Source organism: Xyrauchen texanus, chromosome 26 (assembly GCF_025860055.1).
Source record: "Xyrauchen texanus isolate HMW12.3.18 chromosome 26, RBS_HiC_50CHRs, whole genome shotgun sequence".
Taxonomy (NCBI): domain Eukaryota; kingdom Metazoa; phylum Chordata; class Actinopteri; order Cypriniformes; family Catostomidae; genus Xyrauchen; species Xyrauchen texanus.
The window spans coordinates 11,697,952-11,714,928 of record NC_068301.1 but is presented as its reverse complement, the minus strand read 5'-3'; the positions used below and the strand labels follow the sequence as shown (position 1 = coordinate 11,714,928).

General features: G+C 38.6%; 2 protein-coding genes across 2 annotated transcripts; one reads left to right on the top strand and one right to left on the bottom strand.

The window, feature by feature from the left end:
* Positions 1–820: 820 nt before the first annotated feature.
* Positions 821–10,902, bottom strand: ngly1 (N-glycanase 1). Its single transcript, XM_052093038.1, has 11 exons — positions 10,736–10,902; positions 10,432–10,546; positions 10,036–10,269; positions 8,827–8,989; positions 8,371–8,590; positions 8,079–8,200; positions 4,590–4,846; positions 4,309–4,485; positions 3,823–4,011; positions 3,421–3,598; positions 821–1,011 (listed from the first exon to the last, which is right to left on the bottom strand). Exons 1-11 carry the CDS (start codon positions 10,834–10,836, stop codon positions 836–838), a joined length of 1,932 nt encoding a protein of 643 aa, XP_051948998.1. The 5' UTR covers positions 10,837–10,902; the 3' UTR covers positions 821–835.
* A 559-nt stretch (positions 10,903–11,461) lies between these two features.
* Positions 11,462–15,662, top strand: nutf2l (nuclear transport factor 2, like). The gene is made up of 5 exons (XM_052093199.1): positions 11,462–11,603; positions 11,742–11,903; positions 12,087–12,158; positions 12,247–12,345; positions 15,327–15,662. The coding sequence occupies exons 2-5, from the start codon at positions 11,805–11,807 to the stop codon at positions 15,441–15,443; spliced, it is 387 nt and encodes a 128-aa protein (XP_051949159.1). The 5' UTR covers positions 11,462–11,603; positions 11,742–11,804; the 3' UTR covers positions 15,444–15,662.
* The last annotated feature ends 1,315 nt before the right edge of the window (positions 15,663–16,977 follow it).

Sequence of the window (16,977 nt, the reverse complement as noted above, 5' to 3'; positions counted from 1 at the left end):
GCATTGTGAAAATGCATACATCTGCCATGTCTTACTGAAAATTATTCAACACAAATCTGTTAATTTGCTGGTGTAATCTAGTGTATCAAAATATACTGTTTGTTACACAAGTAAAGGAAAGTTTATGTTTATTGTTGCTATTATTTTTGTATTATAATGACTATTTATTGTCTGCAAGAGATTTAAGTACTGGGCTTGCCCTAGGTTGATTGATTCAAAATAAACTGTAACAAAAATTCAAAATTAGAAGCAAAAGAACCGAAATAAAAAGCCCTTAGAACTCTCATCATTTTTTAAGAGCCTGATAAGCATTTAAATTACACATATTAGGAAAGCTTTTACTATTAAGTGGTACAAGTATAGTTTAACTCAGACACAACTGAAGAATTCAATAATTGAATGTATGGTTACATGGTCATATTTCATTACACTTATAGATTAAAAAAAGATCATGTACAGTCTTATTGAAAATGTACAACTAATACCTTGCAAATCCAAATAAAATCTATAAAGATACCAGATTATATTTTCAAATTTGGTAACATTTAAAATGACTAAAAGTACCTGATGTATTGCAATAAAATACATGTACAGAACAGCTATTATAATGAACAATAAAATATTTCTGGCGAGTATTACAACAAATTAAAAAGAAACAAAAAACTGACTGACTTACAGTGACTGATACATTTATTGAATGCATTTAAAAGTAATCTAAAACTCACTTCTCTTACCTGTGACAAACCAAAAAATGTAACACATTTCCTTTGTTTTTCACATTTGTTCTTGCAAAACATTTATGCAAGGGATTTGTAGATGCTGACTAAATCTTTCATCAAGACTGTTCCATTTCAACCCGCAGCTCAAATAAAACTTTCTCAGTTTCCTCCAAACTCTGTCTGAACAGCTGAGCGTGTTGCCATGACACGTCCCCCTCCCCTCCCGTAAGCTCTGCCTCTACAATCAGCTCAGTGCCTCCAGACAGACTCGCAGCAGAGTGCAGTTCGCCATCTGTGAAAACAAGCCCATTGCTGTTGTATTATATCAAGCTTAATTAGTGGGGAACATAATACAACCCATTTGTGAATTTGGTTTTGTTAAGCACAGAGAGCAATGATTCACCCAAGTAATGCAATAACTATTATAAAGTAAAAACTAAGTAAGTTGTTACATTGCATTGGTGATGGGATGATAATGCATTCATATAATGCCATATGAACTAAATATATACACTGATGAGCCAAAACATTATTGCCCAATAAGCTGTTGGTCCTCTGCGTGCCTCCAAAACAGCATCGACCTGCCGAGGCATTGACTCTACAAGACCCCTAAAGATGTACTGTGGTATCTGGCACCAAGACATTACCAGCAGATCCTTCAAGTCCTGTAAGTTGCGAGGTGGAGCTGCCATGGATCAGACTTGTTGGTCCAGCATATCCCACAAATGCTCAATTGGATTGAGATCTGGGGAATCTGGAGGGCAGGGCAACACTCTGAACTCTTCATCATGTTCCTCAAACCATTCCCAAACAATGTGTGCAGTGTGGCATGGTGTATTATCCTGCTGAAATAGGCCACTGCCATCAGGGTATACCATTACCATGAAGCGGTGTTCCTGGACTGCAACAATGTTAAGGTAGGTGGCGCATGTCAAATTGATGTCCACATGAATGGCCGGACCAAGAGTTTCCAAGCAGAACATTGCCCAGAGCATCACACTCCCTCCACCGGCTTGTCGTCTTCCCACAGTGCATCCTGGTTCCATCACTTACCCAGGTAATCTGCGCACACGTACACAGCCGTCCATGTGATGTAAAAGAAAACAGGACTCGCTCATTGGACCAGGTGACTTTCTTCCACTGCTCCAAGGTCCAGTTCCGAAACTCGCATACCTATTGTAGAGGCTTTCGACAGTGGACAGCTCCATAGGCAGCAGGGTGCGATGCACTGCGTGTTGTCACCTAATTCGTCCAGTAACCATCATTAAAATTTTCTGTGATTTGTCAAAGTAGACCTTTTGTTGGTTTGGACCAGACAAGCCTGCGCGGGGGCAACTAATTGATGAGACTTGGGTGCCCAACACCCTGTCGCCAGTTTGTGGTTTGTCCTCCTCAGACCACTGTCGGTAGGTACTCGCCACTGACAGGGAGTACCGCACAAGTCTTGCCGTTTCAGAGATGCTCTGATCCAGTCGTCTGGCCATAACAATTTGGCCCTTGTCTTAGGGGGCTTTCACACTAGCACTTTTGGTGCGCACCCCGGTTCGAATGACGTCAGAGTTCGGTTCGTTTGGATGATGTGAACGCTGTCTTCCGAACTCGGGTGCGCACCCGCGAACCGTACTCGGGTCCGCTTAAAAAGGTGGTCTGGGGTACGGTTCATGTGAACTCCAGTACGGTTCGCTGCTGATATGAACACAATCGAACCAAACCGCGGAAGTGAACCGCTATTGATGACGTATAATGTGGTCGTCAGTCTCACACGCGTCACTTTCAAAACGAGCGGAAAGGGTTTACTTTCGTGCGTGCGTGCGTATACACTTACCTTGACAAAAAGGATTGACGCACACGCACTGCAAGCAGAGAGATGATTTCTGCTTGCCTTCGCAAAAATTGTCTTCGGCGGACAGCCCGCTGTCTTTTGAAGGATTTCAGTATTTTTGCGGCAGACAGACGCAAGTGTGTTTCTGTATCTTGATGTTGAAAACAAAACCAAAGGTTAAAAAAAAAGAAGAACAAATGTGAACCGAGCAAGTCTATTCATTGAATTTTGACGCCTTTTCATTTCGCGGTTATCAAGCAACACGATTACGCACCAGCTGCAGCTTGATGACGCAAGCGTACCGCGGTTCGGATACAAATATATAATGTGAACACAGTCCATCGGGGGCAGGGGGGAGCAATCGAACTCGGGTTCGGAACAGGCAATCGAACCAAGTGTGAAAGCCCCCTTAGTCGCTTGGTCCTTACGCCTGCCATCAACACACTGACTACGAGAACTGATTGTTTGCTTACCATCTAATCTACCCAGACCTTGGCATATGATTTTGTTAGGAGATGATCAATGTTATTCATTCACATGTGAGTGGTCATAATATTTTGGCTCATCGGTGTATAATCGAAATCAGTATTTCAACTGAAATGGGGGTTTTAACACAGGATGCGTTCTTGCTTTTAAAAACAACTAAACAGCACGTAACCAAGTGGGACAGAAATCAGGGATCTCGAGACCTTTAAACTTGACAGTGTCTGAAAGAAATGCAATGTTCCTGCTGTGAGACACAACAGCAATACCCAACAGCCAAAAAACAAAAAAATATTTTTTTAGCACAAACAGAATGCTACACATTGTGTGTGAATGCCCCCTACACAGTATTTAGTTTATATCGATAACTGATATATCAAGATGTAAGGCTGATACCTCCAGGAAACTCTATGGTTTTCTGGGTGGAATGTACACTCCAGTGAACGCTGCCTGAATGGAAGGTCTGGCTGAAGGCTTTGACTGAAGCTGATTTTATCTTCATCCCTACAGAAACGCAGTCAAACTTCCAGCTTATCCTTCCAGAGATAGAGCCCTCGGTTCGTGCCAAGTACACCTACAATGACAGAACTACTATTGTAAGCATTCCGTCAAAACACAGGTAAAAGTCTTGTGGACAATGACTGATAAGATAAAAAGGCCAAAAATCTAACAAATATTAGGGTTCCACACTTTTAAAAATATAAAAGAAAAAAAATGGTGAGGAGGAGGGGTATATAGAAACCAAAAGAAGATATTTCTCTTCAATCTTAAAAACCTGAACTGCTAAAAGAAACAAACCATCTGCCAATCAAGCTCCTCTTTTCTGAACACGTTTTTTTTTCTCCAAACACCTCTCTGCCATCCTGAGAGAGTCTCTTGGCCATTGCTCACTCTGATGTAACAGTCTTTGGCCACATTGTAACAAATGTGGAACAACTTTGTTTGCTTCTCAGATTCTGAAGGAATGAAGACACATTCCTCTGTGTCCTGTGAAGAAAAATTATTTAAAAAAAAAAGTACATTCATTTAACAAGGAAGACTACATTCATCTTTTTTGAAAATATTTTAAAATCATGGCACAATTATTAAATAATAAACAGCTATGAAATCTAAAGTGAAAAATATGAATGCCAAATATGAACATAGTTGAACTAGCAATTGTGCCTGAGCCATCTTATTATATCCTTTCTATATATATATATATATATATATATATATATATATATATATATATATAAAAAAAAAACAGTAATTCAACAAAATGATTCAATTTGAGCATCTCACCCCTTTGGCACTGTTTGCTCCAGTCTCCCCTCGAGCTGCCCTCCAAGCCAGAGATCCTGATATACGGCCACTCAGCTCTCCAGATTGAGGGGTCTTGGGAGAAATAAATTCCACTAGTTCCACCACCAGCCTTTGCATCAGCTCTTTCTTCCTCTCTGGTTCTAAAGACTGCTGTCTCTACAGGCATCAAGTGGTAATGACAGTCAGATTCAGGTATTGTTTTCCAGGCACTGATGAAAAGAGCTATACTTTGGAGGAGGGCATGACAACTAGTAACATACCATAGAGTTGAGTTCATTAAGTTTATGAAGCAACCATGTCTCCTGAATCTGTGTGCGTCTAGACAGGACCTCTGGGTGTTTACAGGAGTACCTCCATGTCACATCTACAACTTGGTCCTTGGAGAATGCCAGGATGTAGGAGAGTTTTTTCCCCCAGCCAACTTCATACAGGAGGGGTTTATCGCATGCATTTTCACAAGGGTCGCAGTGCAGCCAGCGTTGTTGCGAGTGAGAATACACTTCAGTCCACACGTGATCTGAAAGCAGGGCAAAAGTTACAGGCGTGAAGTAACCAGTGTTCTTTTTTTATGTATTTAGATGAGGAAATGTGAAGCAATAAACAGATATATTGGCTGATATGTGTGTATTCTGAGATTACTGGTATCAGCCGATAACATTTCCTGCATTTGTCCATACATGATCTGAAAGCAGGACAAAAGTTAGAGACATGGTGTTGCCAGGGGTCATTTTTACATATTTAGATGAGGAAATGTGCCGCATAAAACATAAATGTCAGCCGATATTTGACTATTTTGAGATTATCGTATCAGCCAATGTCTGTTTGTGCTTACATCCACACGTGATCTTAAAGCAGGACAAAAGTTAGAGACATGGTGTTGCCAGGATTATTTTTTAAGTATTTAGAATAGGAAATATGCAGCGGTAGACAGAAATGTTGGACATTTTGAGATTATCGGTAACGCCGATAACTGTTCATACTTCCGTCCACATGTGATCTAAAAGCATGACAAAAGTTAGAGAAATTATGTTGCCAGGGGTAATTTTTCAATATATAGATGGGGAAATGTGCAGCATTAGACAGAAATGTCATCTGATATTTGGCCATTTTAAGATTATCGGTATCAGCCAATGACGGTTACTGCTTCAGTCAACACATGATCTGAAAGAAGGACAAAAGTTAGAGACAAGATGTTGCCAGGAGTCAATTTTACATATTTTGACGAGGAATTGTGCAGTGATAGACAGATATATCAGCCAGGCCAAATAATCGGGTTGATATTTGGCCATTTCGAGATTATTGACAGATAACTATGACTTCTTAAACAGAAGAGTGCGTTTCCTCTTGTATCAGTTCAAAGATCTACCTATACCCTTGTCCATGGACAAACATTGTCTATTTTCTCATATTTTGTTCTTTTAATTCATGCAATGTTTTGTATGTCCCATTTGCTGTCATTAAATCGAGGGAATTCCTCACTCACATGGCTCATATGGGGGGGATTTATGCACTTTTTTTTTACACAACAATCACATGTGTGTAAATACTTCCTATTTGCTACAAAAATATCTGTGAGTAGGCTACTGGCTGGTAAATTTTTAGATTTCACTCTCCAGTGTTTGAGTGGTTTAGTGTGAAGTAGTTCAGCACTGAGATTTTTTTACTGCATGCTAAGAGTAAATGTTTTGACTCTTTCTGTGTAATGCGAGTCCAAAGACTAGATCCAAGCAAACCATTTGTCATTGAATAATGTCTCTTTAAATATCCTTTCTGTTCTCTGCAGTCAGTTATTTTTCAAAAACAACAAAATAAACATTTAATTCTGATCACACATAGCATGGATGATAAAAAAGCCATTCGTCCAAGCAAAAACTACTGTCAAAGTCCCTGCACAGTTCTTAAAGAGACAGTACCATTTTAGCACTTGTTCTACATATCTTAGTAAATAGTACAAATTAGGCATTTAAACAACAAACATGTAACAATAGACTGTATATATGCAATATAATATATGCAATCTCAATACACCTTATTTATTGATGTATGAAAAACTAATGATAAAATAAAATTTGTAAAATTGATATGTCCATAATTTAAAAAGTTAGAAGGTCCCCTGTGTAATGAACAAAAGCATTTGCTGAAAGATGATTTTTTCATACTGTATACAAGCAAAATGGACACTATAACTGAAATATAACCAAATTTATTTCAATTAAAATCAATATCGAACCATGATATTGTGATGTATCATGATATATTGAATCGTGACATGTGTATCGCAATACGCACCATATCGTGAGGTGGCTGTGATAACCAGCCCTACTTGTTTTTCCACAAGACACGATGCAAACATGTGCTGACTTACATTTATATTGTTCTTGGCAGATACCTTTAACAAATACTATAACAAATGGGCAGTTCACCCAAAAATGTAATTTCTGTTATCATTACTCAACCTCAAGCCCAGAGGCGCAAAAACCATATATGCAAAGTATGAAACGCATAGAGGCGCCAAAAACTAGGAAACCAAAAAAGGCCGCCGATGTAGGCGTCGCATGCATCCTTGAAAATGGGTATTTGCGCCCCTGCTCAAGCCTATATAAATTTCTCTCTTCCGAGAACACTAAGAAAATTTTAGGCAGAATGTCAATCACCATTCCGTGAGTTTCACGAATGAAAGTCACACAGGTTTAGAAATATATTTTCACGTGTCCTGAGTTGCACTTTAATTACTGTCACTTTATAACTGTCTGCTACCTCAATAACTGCTATGTGCATAGAACATTATCTCATAGTATGTTATGTTTACATTTTTAGAAACTGTCATCTTTTTGCACTACTGAGTACTGGTCGGCGCTGCACTGTCTATTGTCCTGTTCATTGTCAGTAATTTGTTGTACTGTCCCGTACTTTTTGCACATGTTTGCACGTGCACTTTATATAGGTAGTTTATATAGGTATTTTATTTCGTTGTGTAGTCTCATGTGGTCCTGTGTTGGTCCTTTGTTGTTTTTATGTAGCACCATGGTCCTGGAGGAACGTTGTCTCGTTTTGCTGTGTACTGTACTAACTGTATATGGTTGAAACGACAATAAAAACCACTTGACTTGACTTGACTTGACTTCAGAGACATTTTTATAGACATTACCGTTTTATCGTCTGTTAATGCCTGATCTTCTGTAAAGCTGCTTTGAAACGATGTGTGTTGTGAAAGGCACATTACAAATAAAATGTACTTGACTTGATTATGTATTTGGTAACACTTTACAATTCGTTCCATTCGTTAACAATAGTTTAGAAATAATCTTAGTTAATTTTAGTTAATAAAAATACAATTGTTCATTGTTAGTTCAAAGTGCATTAACTAATCTTAACATATAATCTTTTGATTTTAAAAATGTATTAGTATAGAATGGATTGGTTTACTAATTGTCAGCTACATGTTAAAGTGAATAAAAGTGTGTGGGAATTCCCCTCATTATGAACATGCAGGAATGTTAGAAATTGTGCACAATACCTGTAATCACACATCGAATTTCAGGCCCTGAGTGTCTGTATTATATTGGCCACCTTGCACTCTTGATATTGTTCTCAGCCCTTAAAAATCCTATATCGGTTTTGTTCTCAGCCCTTAAAAATCCTATATCGGTTTTGTTCTCAGCCCTTAAAAATCCTATATCGGTTAACCAGTATAAATGTGGAGATGTCATAGTGATACAGTGATGTGGTAAAATTGGTGAGGTTTGTACCTGTGCTGTCCCAGATATACCTTGCCTCAAGACCTAAGGCTCGGCAGCACAATGTGAAACAGTTTGCCCATTCTCCACAGCGCCCTCTTCTGCTCTCTAGGAGCTTCTCTGGATTATTGTACCTGTGCAAAGGATAATGCGCTGTCATTCTAGCTAAACAGTATTATAAATATTGAAAATCAGCATGCAAATCTGAGATATAAAACAGATTTAATTTAATGTAAAAGGACAAAAATGTATGGACCTTATATGAAGACAAACCTAACAGTATACACTGAAAAACTAGGTGCACCTTGGAAATCTGTTGGAGAGATGGCAAGTCTGACAGTAGTGGTCCTCTACACGGCCTGCATCCCAGCGCAGCTCATCATTTGAAGGGGATAAGGATCCAGCAGTTTGGGTTCTGCCTCCACATCGGCTACATGGCAGACTATCCACCCAGGAAAAGAACTCTCCTTTAAACCACTGCAACAAGTCTAGAACCAACATGTCCTCCTCAGATAGACTACATGCTAAGAGCAAAACACAACACAAAATGAGATATGAGACATCAGTAAATTTGGAAGTGCTCTATAAAACAAATGATTAATAATTTAATATCAATGTGATTTCTTTATTGGCATCCTTTCCATTTTATGAAAATCTCCCAAACAGAGGAAGCAAGCAAGCTGCACAACTGTCTAGGAGCTGTACACACACTCCTATATGAAGCTTTGATACAGCCAACATGTTGTTATAATCTGTTTACCTGGATCTGCATCATTGGCTTGTTTGAGACGTTCTTTAGCTCTGGACTTGAGCAGTTCATGAGGTATGCAGTTCAAAGCTTTCTGTTGCAATGCAGGGCTCTCATATATTATCACATGCTGGAAGTTTGACTGCAATGTTCGAAGAAATGACACACTGCTTGCCTAGTCAAGATTAAAAGAGAAATGATGATGTAAAATGTGTGTGAAAATAAATTCGACAAAAAAACTTCAAAACGTTGATTGTGGTATGATACACATTTCAAAAGAATGCGTATTATTAGTGTGATTTTCAACATTTATTTCATTGCCCCGTTTATTTAAAGGAATATTCCGGGTTCAATACAAGTTAAGCTCAATCGACAGCATTTGTGGCATAATGTTGATTACACCAAAAAATAATTTCAACTTGCCAGTCCTTTAAAAAAAAAAAAAAGATGCAAAAATCGAGGTTATAGTGAGGCACTTACAATGGAAGTGAATGGGGCAAATTTTTGGAGGGGTTAAAAGCAGAATTGCAAAGCTTATAATTTTATAAAAGCACTTACATCTATTAATAACCGTGTATTATTTGAAGTGTAAAGTTGTTTAAATCATACTTTCAGACTTACAGTCATTTTAGGGTTTGTTGACATCTCATCGTCACAGCAATTAAGTTGTAAAATTGGCTATAACTTTAAACAGAAAAGGATAGTAAATGATTTTAACAAACTAAAATCATGTTTACATGCATATTGTTTACATCTTGTGGCTATACTTTTAAAACAGTGAGTATTTTATTGTTTACAGATTGGCCCCTTTCACTTCCATTGTAAATGCCTCAGTATAACTTCGATTTTTGGTCAGGTTATGTTTTATGGTAATCAATATTATGCCACAAATGTTGTCAATTAAACGTAACTTGTATTGAATCCTGAATATTCCTTTAAGTAAGCTTCATATTGTAAAAATGTTTTTTTGCAGTAATCAGCATTATGCTTCAAAAGCTATCAAAAGAGCTAAACTTGTATTGTACCCAGAACAAGTTTAATTACCACTTTTTAGCTAATAATTGTACCAAATTTATAGTGTACAGATAAGAGATGAAAATATTGAAACTTGTGAATTAAACTACTAAAATGGAACTCAAATGTAAATAATAAATAATAAATAAAACAAAAACCAACCCGTATGTGAAAACTAAAATGAGATGTAATGAAACATAATCTTACAGTGAATGGCAGAGCTGCTGGTGCGGGTGTAGGGGGGGCAGCAGCACATTCTGGCCCTGCAGAAGGAGTGGAGGGTGGAATCGGGGCAGGACTCGGAGCAACTCTGGCACTTTGTGGATTGGATGCAACTTTGCTCGCCCCAATTCTCTGGTCTCTCTCAGCAGCAATCGTCTCCCGCACCTGTCTCAGCCTCTCCACTGATGCTGATTTAGGAAACACCAGGTGGGTCTCAGCCTAACAGAACACACAGATTTTTGCAGATATAACATATAATAATGTTTTAAAAACATGTGAAGCACTCAGTCAAACACAGACGCTGTATTGTATACAATCAGGCAATGTTTCTTGATTTAATCTCTATTTAATGAACAACGTGGCCATATGAAGGTCACCAACCTCCTCAAATCCCATATCAAAAAGGCATTCCACTGCTCCTTTCACAGGCAAAAGCTTGGTGGAGAATGTTGGGTTCCCAATACGGATCGATCTGTATTTCTCCTCATTTGGATTCCTATTAAACACACATCCAAAAGACCAAACCAAAGGGTGACAATGCAGTAATAAAATAATAAGGAGGTATCTTAGGAAAATAATATAAAAGATTGATGGACAGACTGTCTGAATGACAACATTTCTAATGATCTGACATAACAACATTCCAGTCAGCGCTCAGTAATGTCTCCAAAACACTCGAGTTTACCTCAGAATATTATCCGCATACGTAATGAGCAATTTGGAAACGTCCATAAACACCTCGGTGGGATTCTCACACAAAGCGGTGACTCCTTGAGACCCAGACATGATTATACATTTAACTTCTAAATATTTTCCCTCAACAAATCCGCGTACACATTACAACACAGCCCGCAGTAGACTGTACTGAAAGTTGTGCATTGATAGCTGTCCGTTATGTGCCTGGTGAATATTTTCTTGAAATAATATTGAAAGTGATATAGATTTTTATTTAAAAATAATTATCACGCTAAAAATAAAAAATATATATTAAATGCACTTAACTAAAAGCTTTTGCAAAAAACCCTAAGTGTCAGAGTATAATCATAAATTACTTATGGGGAGGCGATTACAGAGGCCTCAAAACACAGCACTTCGGAAATTGTGGCATAATAAATGTCTTTTAAAAGTCAACTTTGAAAAGTCTAAAAAAAAAAATCGTTCATTTTAATTAGATGTATTTTTCTTATTATTAACTACGTTACGGTACATTGTGTTTGAAATTATACTTTTACAGAGAACAACAAGAGTTAGTCTCAGCAAGTATCAGTACTACAATGTTTTAACAGATGGATTCTAAAAATAATTAACAGCATTATACTTTTACGATTATATTTCTTTAAAAAAAATCTTTAATGAATAAAAATAATAGTAAGAAAAAAAAATATTTACTAATTCATAAGATTTTCCTAATCTTAAAAACTGATCTTCGATTCAGATACTTTCATCATTTTGAGCGACATTATTGGCGAATCCTGATTCTTTTTCCGGCCAATAAGGCGCGAAGCAATTCAGCCAAGGAGACGCTGCGTTGGCATCACTTTGAGGCGTTCACTGTAAGTGAATGTAAATTAAATTAAATAATAATAAAATAATAGAGAGAGAAAAATATACAGCTAAATTTCATTATATGTCTTTACGTTTAACTTTGTGGTCATAGTTTTCACAAGTTAGTTCACTTTCAATGTTCGCAGATTCAGCTGCACGTGGAAGGCTCTCCTCAAATTGTGTCGGAATCTTTTAAACGGTGAAAAGCCATGACAGACAAACCAATGTGGGAGCAAATCGGCACAGGATTCGTGCAACACTATTACCAGCAGTTTGATTCAGACCGCATGAAGCTCTCCGAACTTTATGTAAGTAACTGCTACAAATATTTCGAGACTGCCATTAAAATGCATTGTCTCAAGAGATAACTACGGAAAACTGGATTACCGCTCTTTAATGCCGTTTTATTGGGATTTAGCAGTTATGACCTTATTCCATGAAGTTCTATTAGATGCCTGTGAAAAGGATCATTATTTCCCAATTATCTCTAGACTGATGCGTCCTGTTTGACATGGGAAGGAGAGGGGTTTCAAGGGAAGTCTGCAATCATGAACAAACTAAATGTAAGGCAAACTATTGTATACCTGTCATCTACTACTTTGATCTGTCATAACATCCTGACTTAATCTAACAGAATGTCCCTGTTTGCAGAGCCTTCCCTTCCAGACCATTCAGCACAGCATCACAGCTCAGGACCATCATCCAACTCCAGACAGCTGTGTCATGAGTATGGTCATGGGCCAACTCAAAGTAAGCTGTGAAAAAAGATTGCATTAATGAAACACTTCATACCCATTATATATATATATATATATATATATGGATGGATGGATGCATAGATTAGAGGTCAACTGATTGTGGATTTTGATGATATTGATTGCTAAGCTGGTGGAAAAGTTCAATAACCGATTAATCGGCCAATCGTTTTTAAATTCGGTTTAAAGAATATTTTAAACATTTATTTCCTTATTGTACCGGTCATAGACAGAGGCTACAAGAGTCCAAAATGAAATAAATAATTGAATAATATTAAGATTATTGTTCAACCAAAATCCCAATAATAACCAGTAAAAATAAAACAGGGAACATAAAACAGTTGCCGTAGATTTTTGCTAATAATTAATAGTTCCAACTATCGGCACTGATTAATCGAAAAAAACAGATACAGTATATCGGTTTACCTCTAATAAATATATATACACCTGTGACGAGGAGGAGGGCATGGCCTGGCATGATGGAGCATGGCCGGTGCAGAATCAGCTGATCAGCGTGAGAGTGAGATAAAGGGGCGGCCGGAGACGCCGGTTCGAGAGAGAGAGACGCATGCGGCCATGTTTCTGCGTTCCAGTGTTTTTTTATGTTCCGTTTATTTTAAACTTTGTTTACTGTTCGGCCGGTTCCCGCCGCCTCCTTGCCCATTCTTACCTGTTACATTGGTGCCAAAATCCGGGAGGGAGGAGGGATGCGCTTTTGCGGAGTCCTCGCTGCTGCCATCTGCCTGGGGATGGCGGGGTCGTTGCTGAGAGCTGGAGGAACCACGGCCATATGTGAGAAGGGGAGGAGTGGTTCCACCTTAGGGCGGAGGAGCGGTTGAGGACCGGGCGACAGTGCGTCCGGAAGCCAACAAACAAGTTCTTCTCTCTGTCCTCTCTCTTTTTGTGTGTCTCCGTTCACCCTTTCCCTCTCCCCACACCTCCCCTAGTCTCTCCCCTCAGGTTCACAGGAGGTGGGGCTGGCCACTGGCTAACAGAATGGCCGGAAGGGCAGCGTCTCCCCCCCCAGAGATGGGTGGTGGGGGGGGTAGAGTTAGTCAGACCGGTGGGGCCCCAGCCTGAATCGGGCAGGGGAGGACTGTGACAAGGAGGGCATAGCCATGATGGAGCACGCCGTCTTTATGGATCGGAATTGTTGATCCAGCACATCCCATAGATGATCAATCTGATTAATATCTGAGGAATTTGGAGGCCAGCTCAAGACCTTGAACACCTTCATGTTTCTCATTCCTAACATTCTCACCATTCCTAAACAATTTTTGCAGTGTGGCAAGACGCATTATCCTGCTGAAAGAAGCCACTGCCATCAGGGAATACCTTTGCCATGAAGAGGTGGACGTGGTCTGTAACAATCTTAAGGTAGGTGGTATGTGGTAAAGGAACATCCACATGAATGCCAGGACCCAAGGTTTCCCAGCAGAACATTGGCCGGCCTGCCTTCTTCCCACAATGCATCCTACTGCCATCTCTTCCCCAGGTAAACGATGCACACCCACCCAGCCATCCACATGATCTAAAAGAAAACATGATTCATCAGACCAGACCACATTCTTCCACTGCTCCATGGTCAGGTTCTGACACTCACATGCCCATTGTAGGTGCTGTGGACAGGGGTCATCATGGCACAGCAAGCTGCGATGCACTGTGTGTTCTGATAACTTTCTATCACGGCCAGCATAACATTTTTCAGCAATATGTGCTACAGTAGCTCTTCTGTGGGATCAGACCAGACTGGCTAGCTTTCGCTCCCCACTCGCAACAATGAGCCTTGGGCACCCATGACCCTGTCGCTGGTTTACCAGTTGTCTGTCCTTGGACCACTTTTGGTAGGTACTAACCACTGCAAACCAGGAACACCCCACAAGACCTACCATTTTGGAGATGCTCTGACTCAGTCATCAAGCAATCACAATTTGGCCCTTGTTGTAGTCGATGTGTTCCTTACGCTTACCCATTTTTCCTGCTTCCAACACGTGAAATTCAAGATCTGACTGTTCACTCACTGCCTAGTATATCCCACACCTTGACAGGTGCCATTGTAATGAGATAAGTGTTATTCACTTCACTTGATAGTGGTTTTAAGTGTGTGTGTGTGTGTGTGTGTGTGTGTGTGTGTGTGGATACACTCACTGAGCACTTTATTAGGAACACTACGGTCCTAATAAAGTGCCCAACATGATAATCTGCTGTTGTAGCCCATCCACCTCAAGGTTCAACGTGTTTTTTTTATTTACTACAATTGTACAGAGTGGTTATCTGAGTTCCTGTAGCCTTTGTCAGCTCAAACCAGTCTTGCCATTCTCTGTTGACCTCTCTCATCAACAAGGCGTTTCCATCCGCAGAACTGCTGCTCACTGAAGGTTTTTTTTGGCACCATTTTGAGTAAACACTAGAGACTGTTGTGTGTGGAAATCCCAGGAGATCAGCAGTTACAGAAATACTCAAACCTGCCTGTCTGGCATCAACAATCATGCCTTGGTTGAAATCACTGAGATTGCATTTTCCCCCCATTCTGATGGTTGATGTGAACATTAACTGAAGCTCCTGACCTGTATCTGCTTGATTCTTTGCATTGCACTGATGCCACAAGATTGGCTGATTAGATAATCACATGAAAAAATGTGTACAGATGTTCCAAATAAAGTGCTCAGTGTGTGTGTGTGTGTATGTGTGTGTGTGTATGTATGTATATGTGTGTGTGTGTGTGTGTGTGTGTGTGTGTGTATATATATATATATATATATATATATATATATATATATATATATATATATAACTGTATAATCATTTGGTGACAAATTTGTCAAAAATTAACTAGATAATAGTGTTTGTTAATATATTTTTGTGGTGGTGCAAATTCAGTACCTTTCAAAACTAGTGCTTTTAAATATGATCTTAAACCCTATTATATAGATTGTAAAACAAGTACATTGACATTTGTTTTCTTATGTTTTAAAGGCTGATCAAGACCAAGTTATGGGCTTTCAACAAGTCTTCCTGCTGAAGAATGTAAATGACAAATGGGTCTGCACTAACGACATGTTCCGATTAGCTCTTCATAACTTTGGAGCATAGTATGATCTCTAGTTCAAGTGTTTGCAGTTCATGCATCTTTTGTATCTGGAGTACAGATACATATTTCACACTTGGAACTGTTTTCTCCCTCCAAGAATCTTTAATGTCCATGATAACTCCAGGCAAGAAAAGGACGTGTTTAAAAAAGACAATTATAATGATCTGTTTTGTATGTTGTGGCATGCACTGTGTGAAAATGACTCCACAATAAATTGATAATACATTTTCTCATTGTCATTGTGTATTCATTATATTAGTTGGTCATTTGACTAACCTAAAATCCATATTTTAATACATGTGCTTCAAGTATTTGGTGTTTGTTAATTAAGTTGTTTGGTGATATGTCTGGATTCCTGATTTGTAGTCATCAAAATCCTGAGTTTTCAACTAGGGGTACAGAAAGGTACTGAAGGGGGTCTGTAGACCTGTATATAAAATATGATTCTCTACTCATTACTATTCAAAAATTATAAAAAGCCAGTCAATTTTAAACTTGTCAGTTCGGATAAGTGGCACTTCAATTCTACTTTTCTTTGTATTTTTCTCATAAAGAGCATTTAAATAATTGTCATAAAATTGTATTTATTTGACGGAGAAGTAATCGTTAGTTGTTAGTTGTCAATAGCATGCTGTGCAAATAGCCAAAATTAAGATTTTTGTTTGATTTTAGAGCAAATGGGAACTCAAAATAAATATTTGCTGTTGTCTCCTATTCATCGCTATAAAAATGTTCCCCACTATTATTTACCAGAGACTATTTAGCCCGAGATAGAGCTCTTGTAATACAATGAATGTGAGAAATTGGAACTCCCAATATGGTGGGTGTAAAAAAATTAATTCTGCATTGCCGGTAAGAGCCAATCAACTCTCAGATACAGATATCGCCTGCCAGTTATCTCAAATGCATGTTAGCTGGACCAGCCAGTTTTTAGCATGATCTGAGCTAAAGTAGCACAATTTATAATACTATTGTCCTATTACATTTTATTTGACATAATTTATTTGATCGTAATATTGACCAGCCATTTTGGAGATTTTAGTCTTTCCCTATTCAAGTAGATAGGAGCTTTACTTTTCTGCCATTTGTATCCATAGAAAATAGCTGCACAGCAGCATTCCCAAGATGGCTGCCGAGTGGACTAACTTGCCATTTAAGGGTCTTTTTAGTTTACTCCCATGTTCCAAACCAAGAAATGTGAAAAGAGTTAATTACAGACAAAAACATGATGAATATTATGGCTACAAAAATGTCTTGAGACCATGTAAATACAAGCAAAAAGATTTATAAAACATATAGCTCCAGTCCTGGATGCTGATTGGTCAAATACAGCATTTCAGCTGTGCTAACAAAAAGCACTTTGTTTCACTATGCAAACCATGCATACAGATTAATGATAGATTTCACCAAACTTGCACTTTAGTATCCAGCAAAAGCTTAAACTTTTTGTGTTCCCCCTCTCCCATGTTCACATACATATTATGAACTGAAGTGAATGCGGGCACAAAGTCTAGTGTGATTACACCGTTAACTTTA

Excerpts from the sequence above, each read along its gene's own strand:
- ngly1 (XM_052093038.1), bottom strand. The coding sequence starts at position 10,836 with ATGTCTGGGTCTCAAGGAGTCACCGCTTTGTGTGAGAATCCCACCGAG. Across the intron at positions 10,270-10,431 it reads TTGATATGGGATTTGAGGAG|GCTGAGACCCACCTGGTGTT; the intron begins GTTGGTGACCTT and ends GTGTTCTGTTAG. Across the intron at positions 4,486-4,589 it reads TTAATGAACTCAACTCTATG|AGACAGCAGTCTTTAGAACC; the intron begins GTATGTTACTAG and ends TGATGCCTGTAG.
- nutf2l (XM_052093199.1), top strand. The coding sequence starts at position 11,805 with ATGACAGACAAACCAATGTGGGAGCAAATCGGCACAGGATTCGTGCAA. Across the intron at positions 11,904-12,086 it reads TGAAGCTCTCCGAACTTTAT|ACTGATGCGTCCTGTTTGAC; the intron begins GTAAGTAACTGC and ends AATTATCTCTAG. Across the intron at positions 12,159-12,246 it reads CAATCATGAACAAACTAAAT|AGCCTTCCCTTCCAGACCAT; the intron begins GTAAGGCAAACT and ends CCCTGTTTGCAG.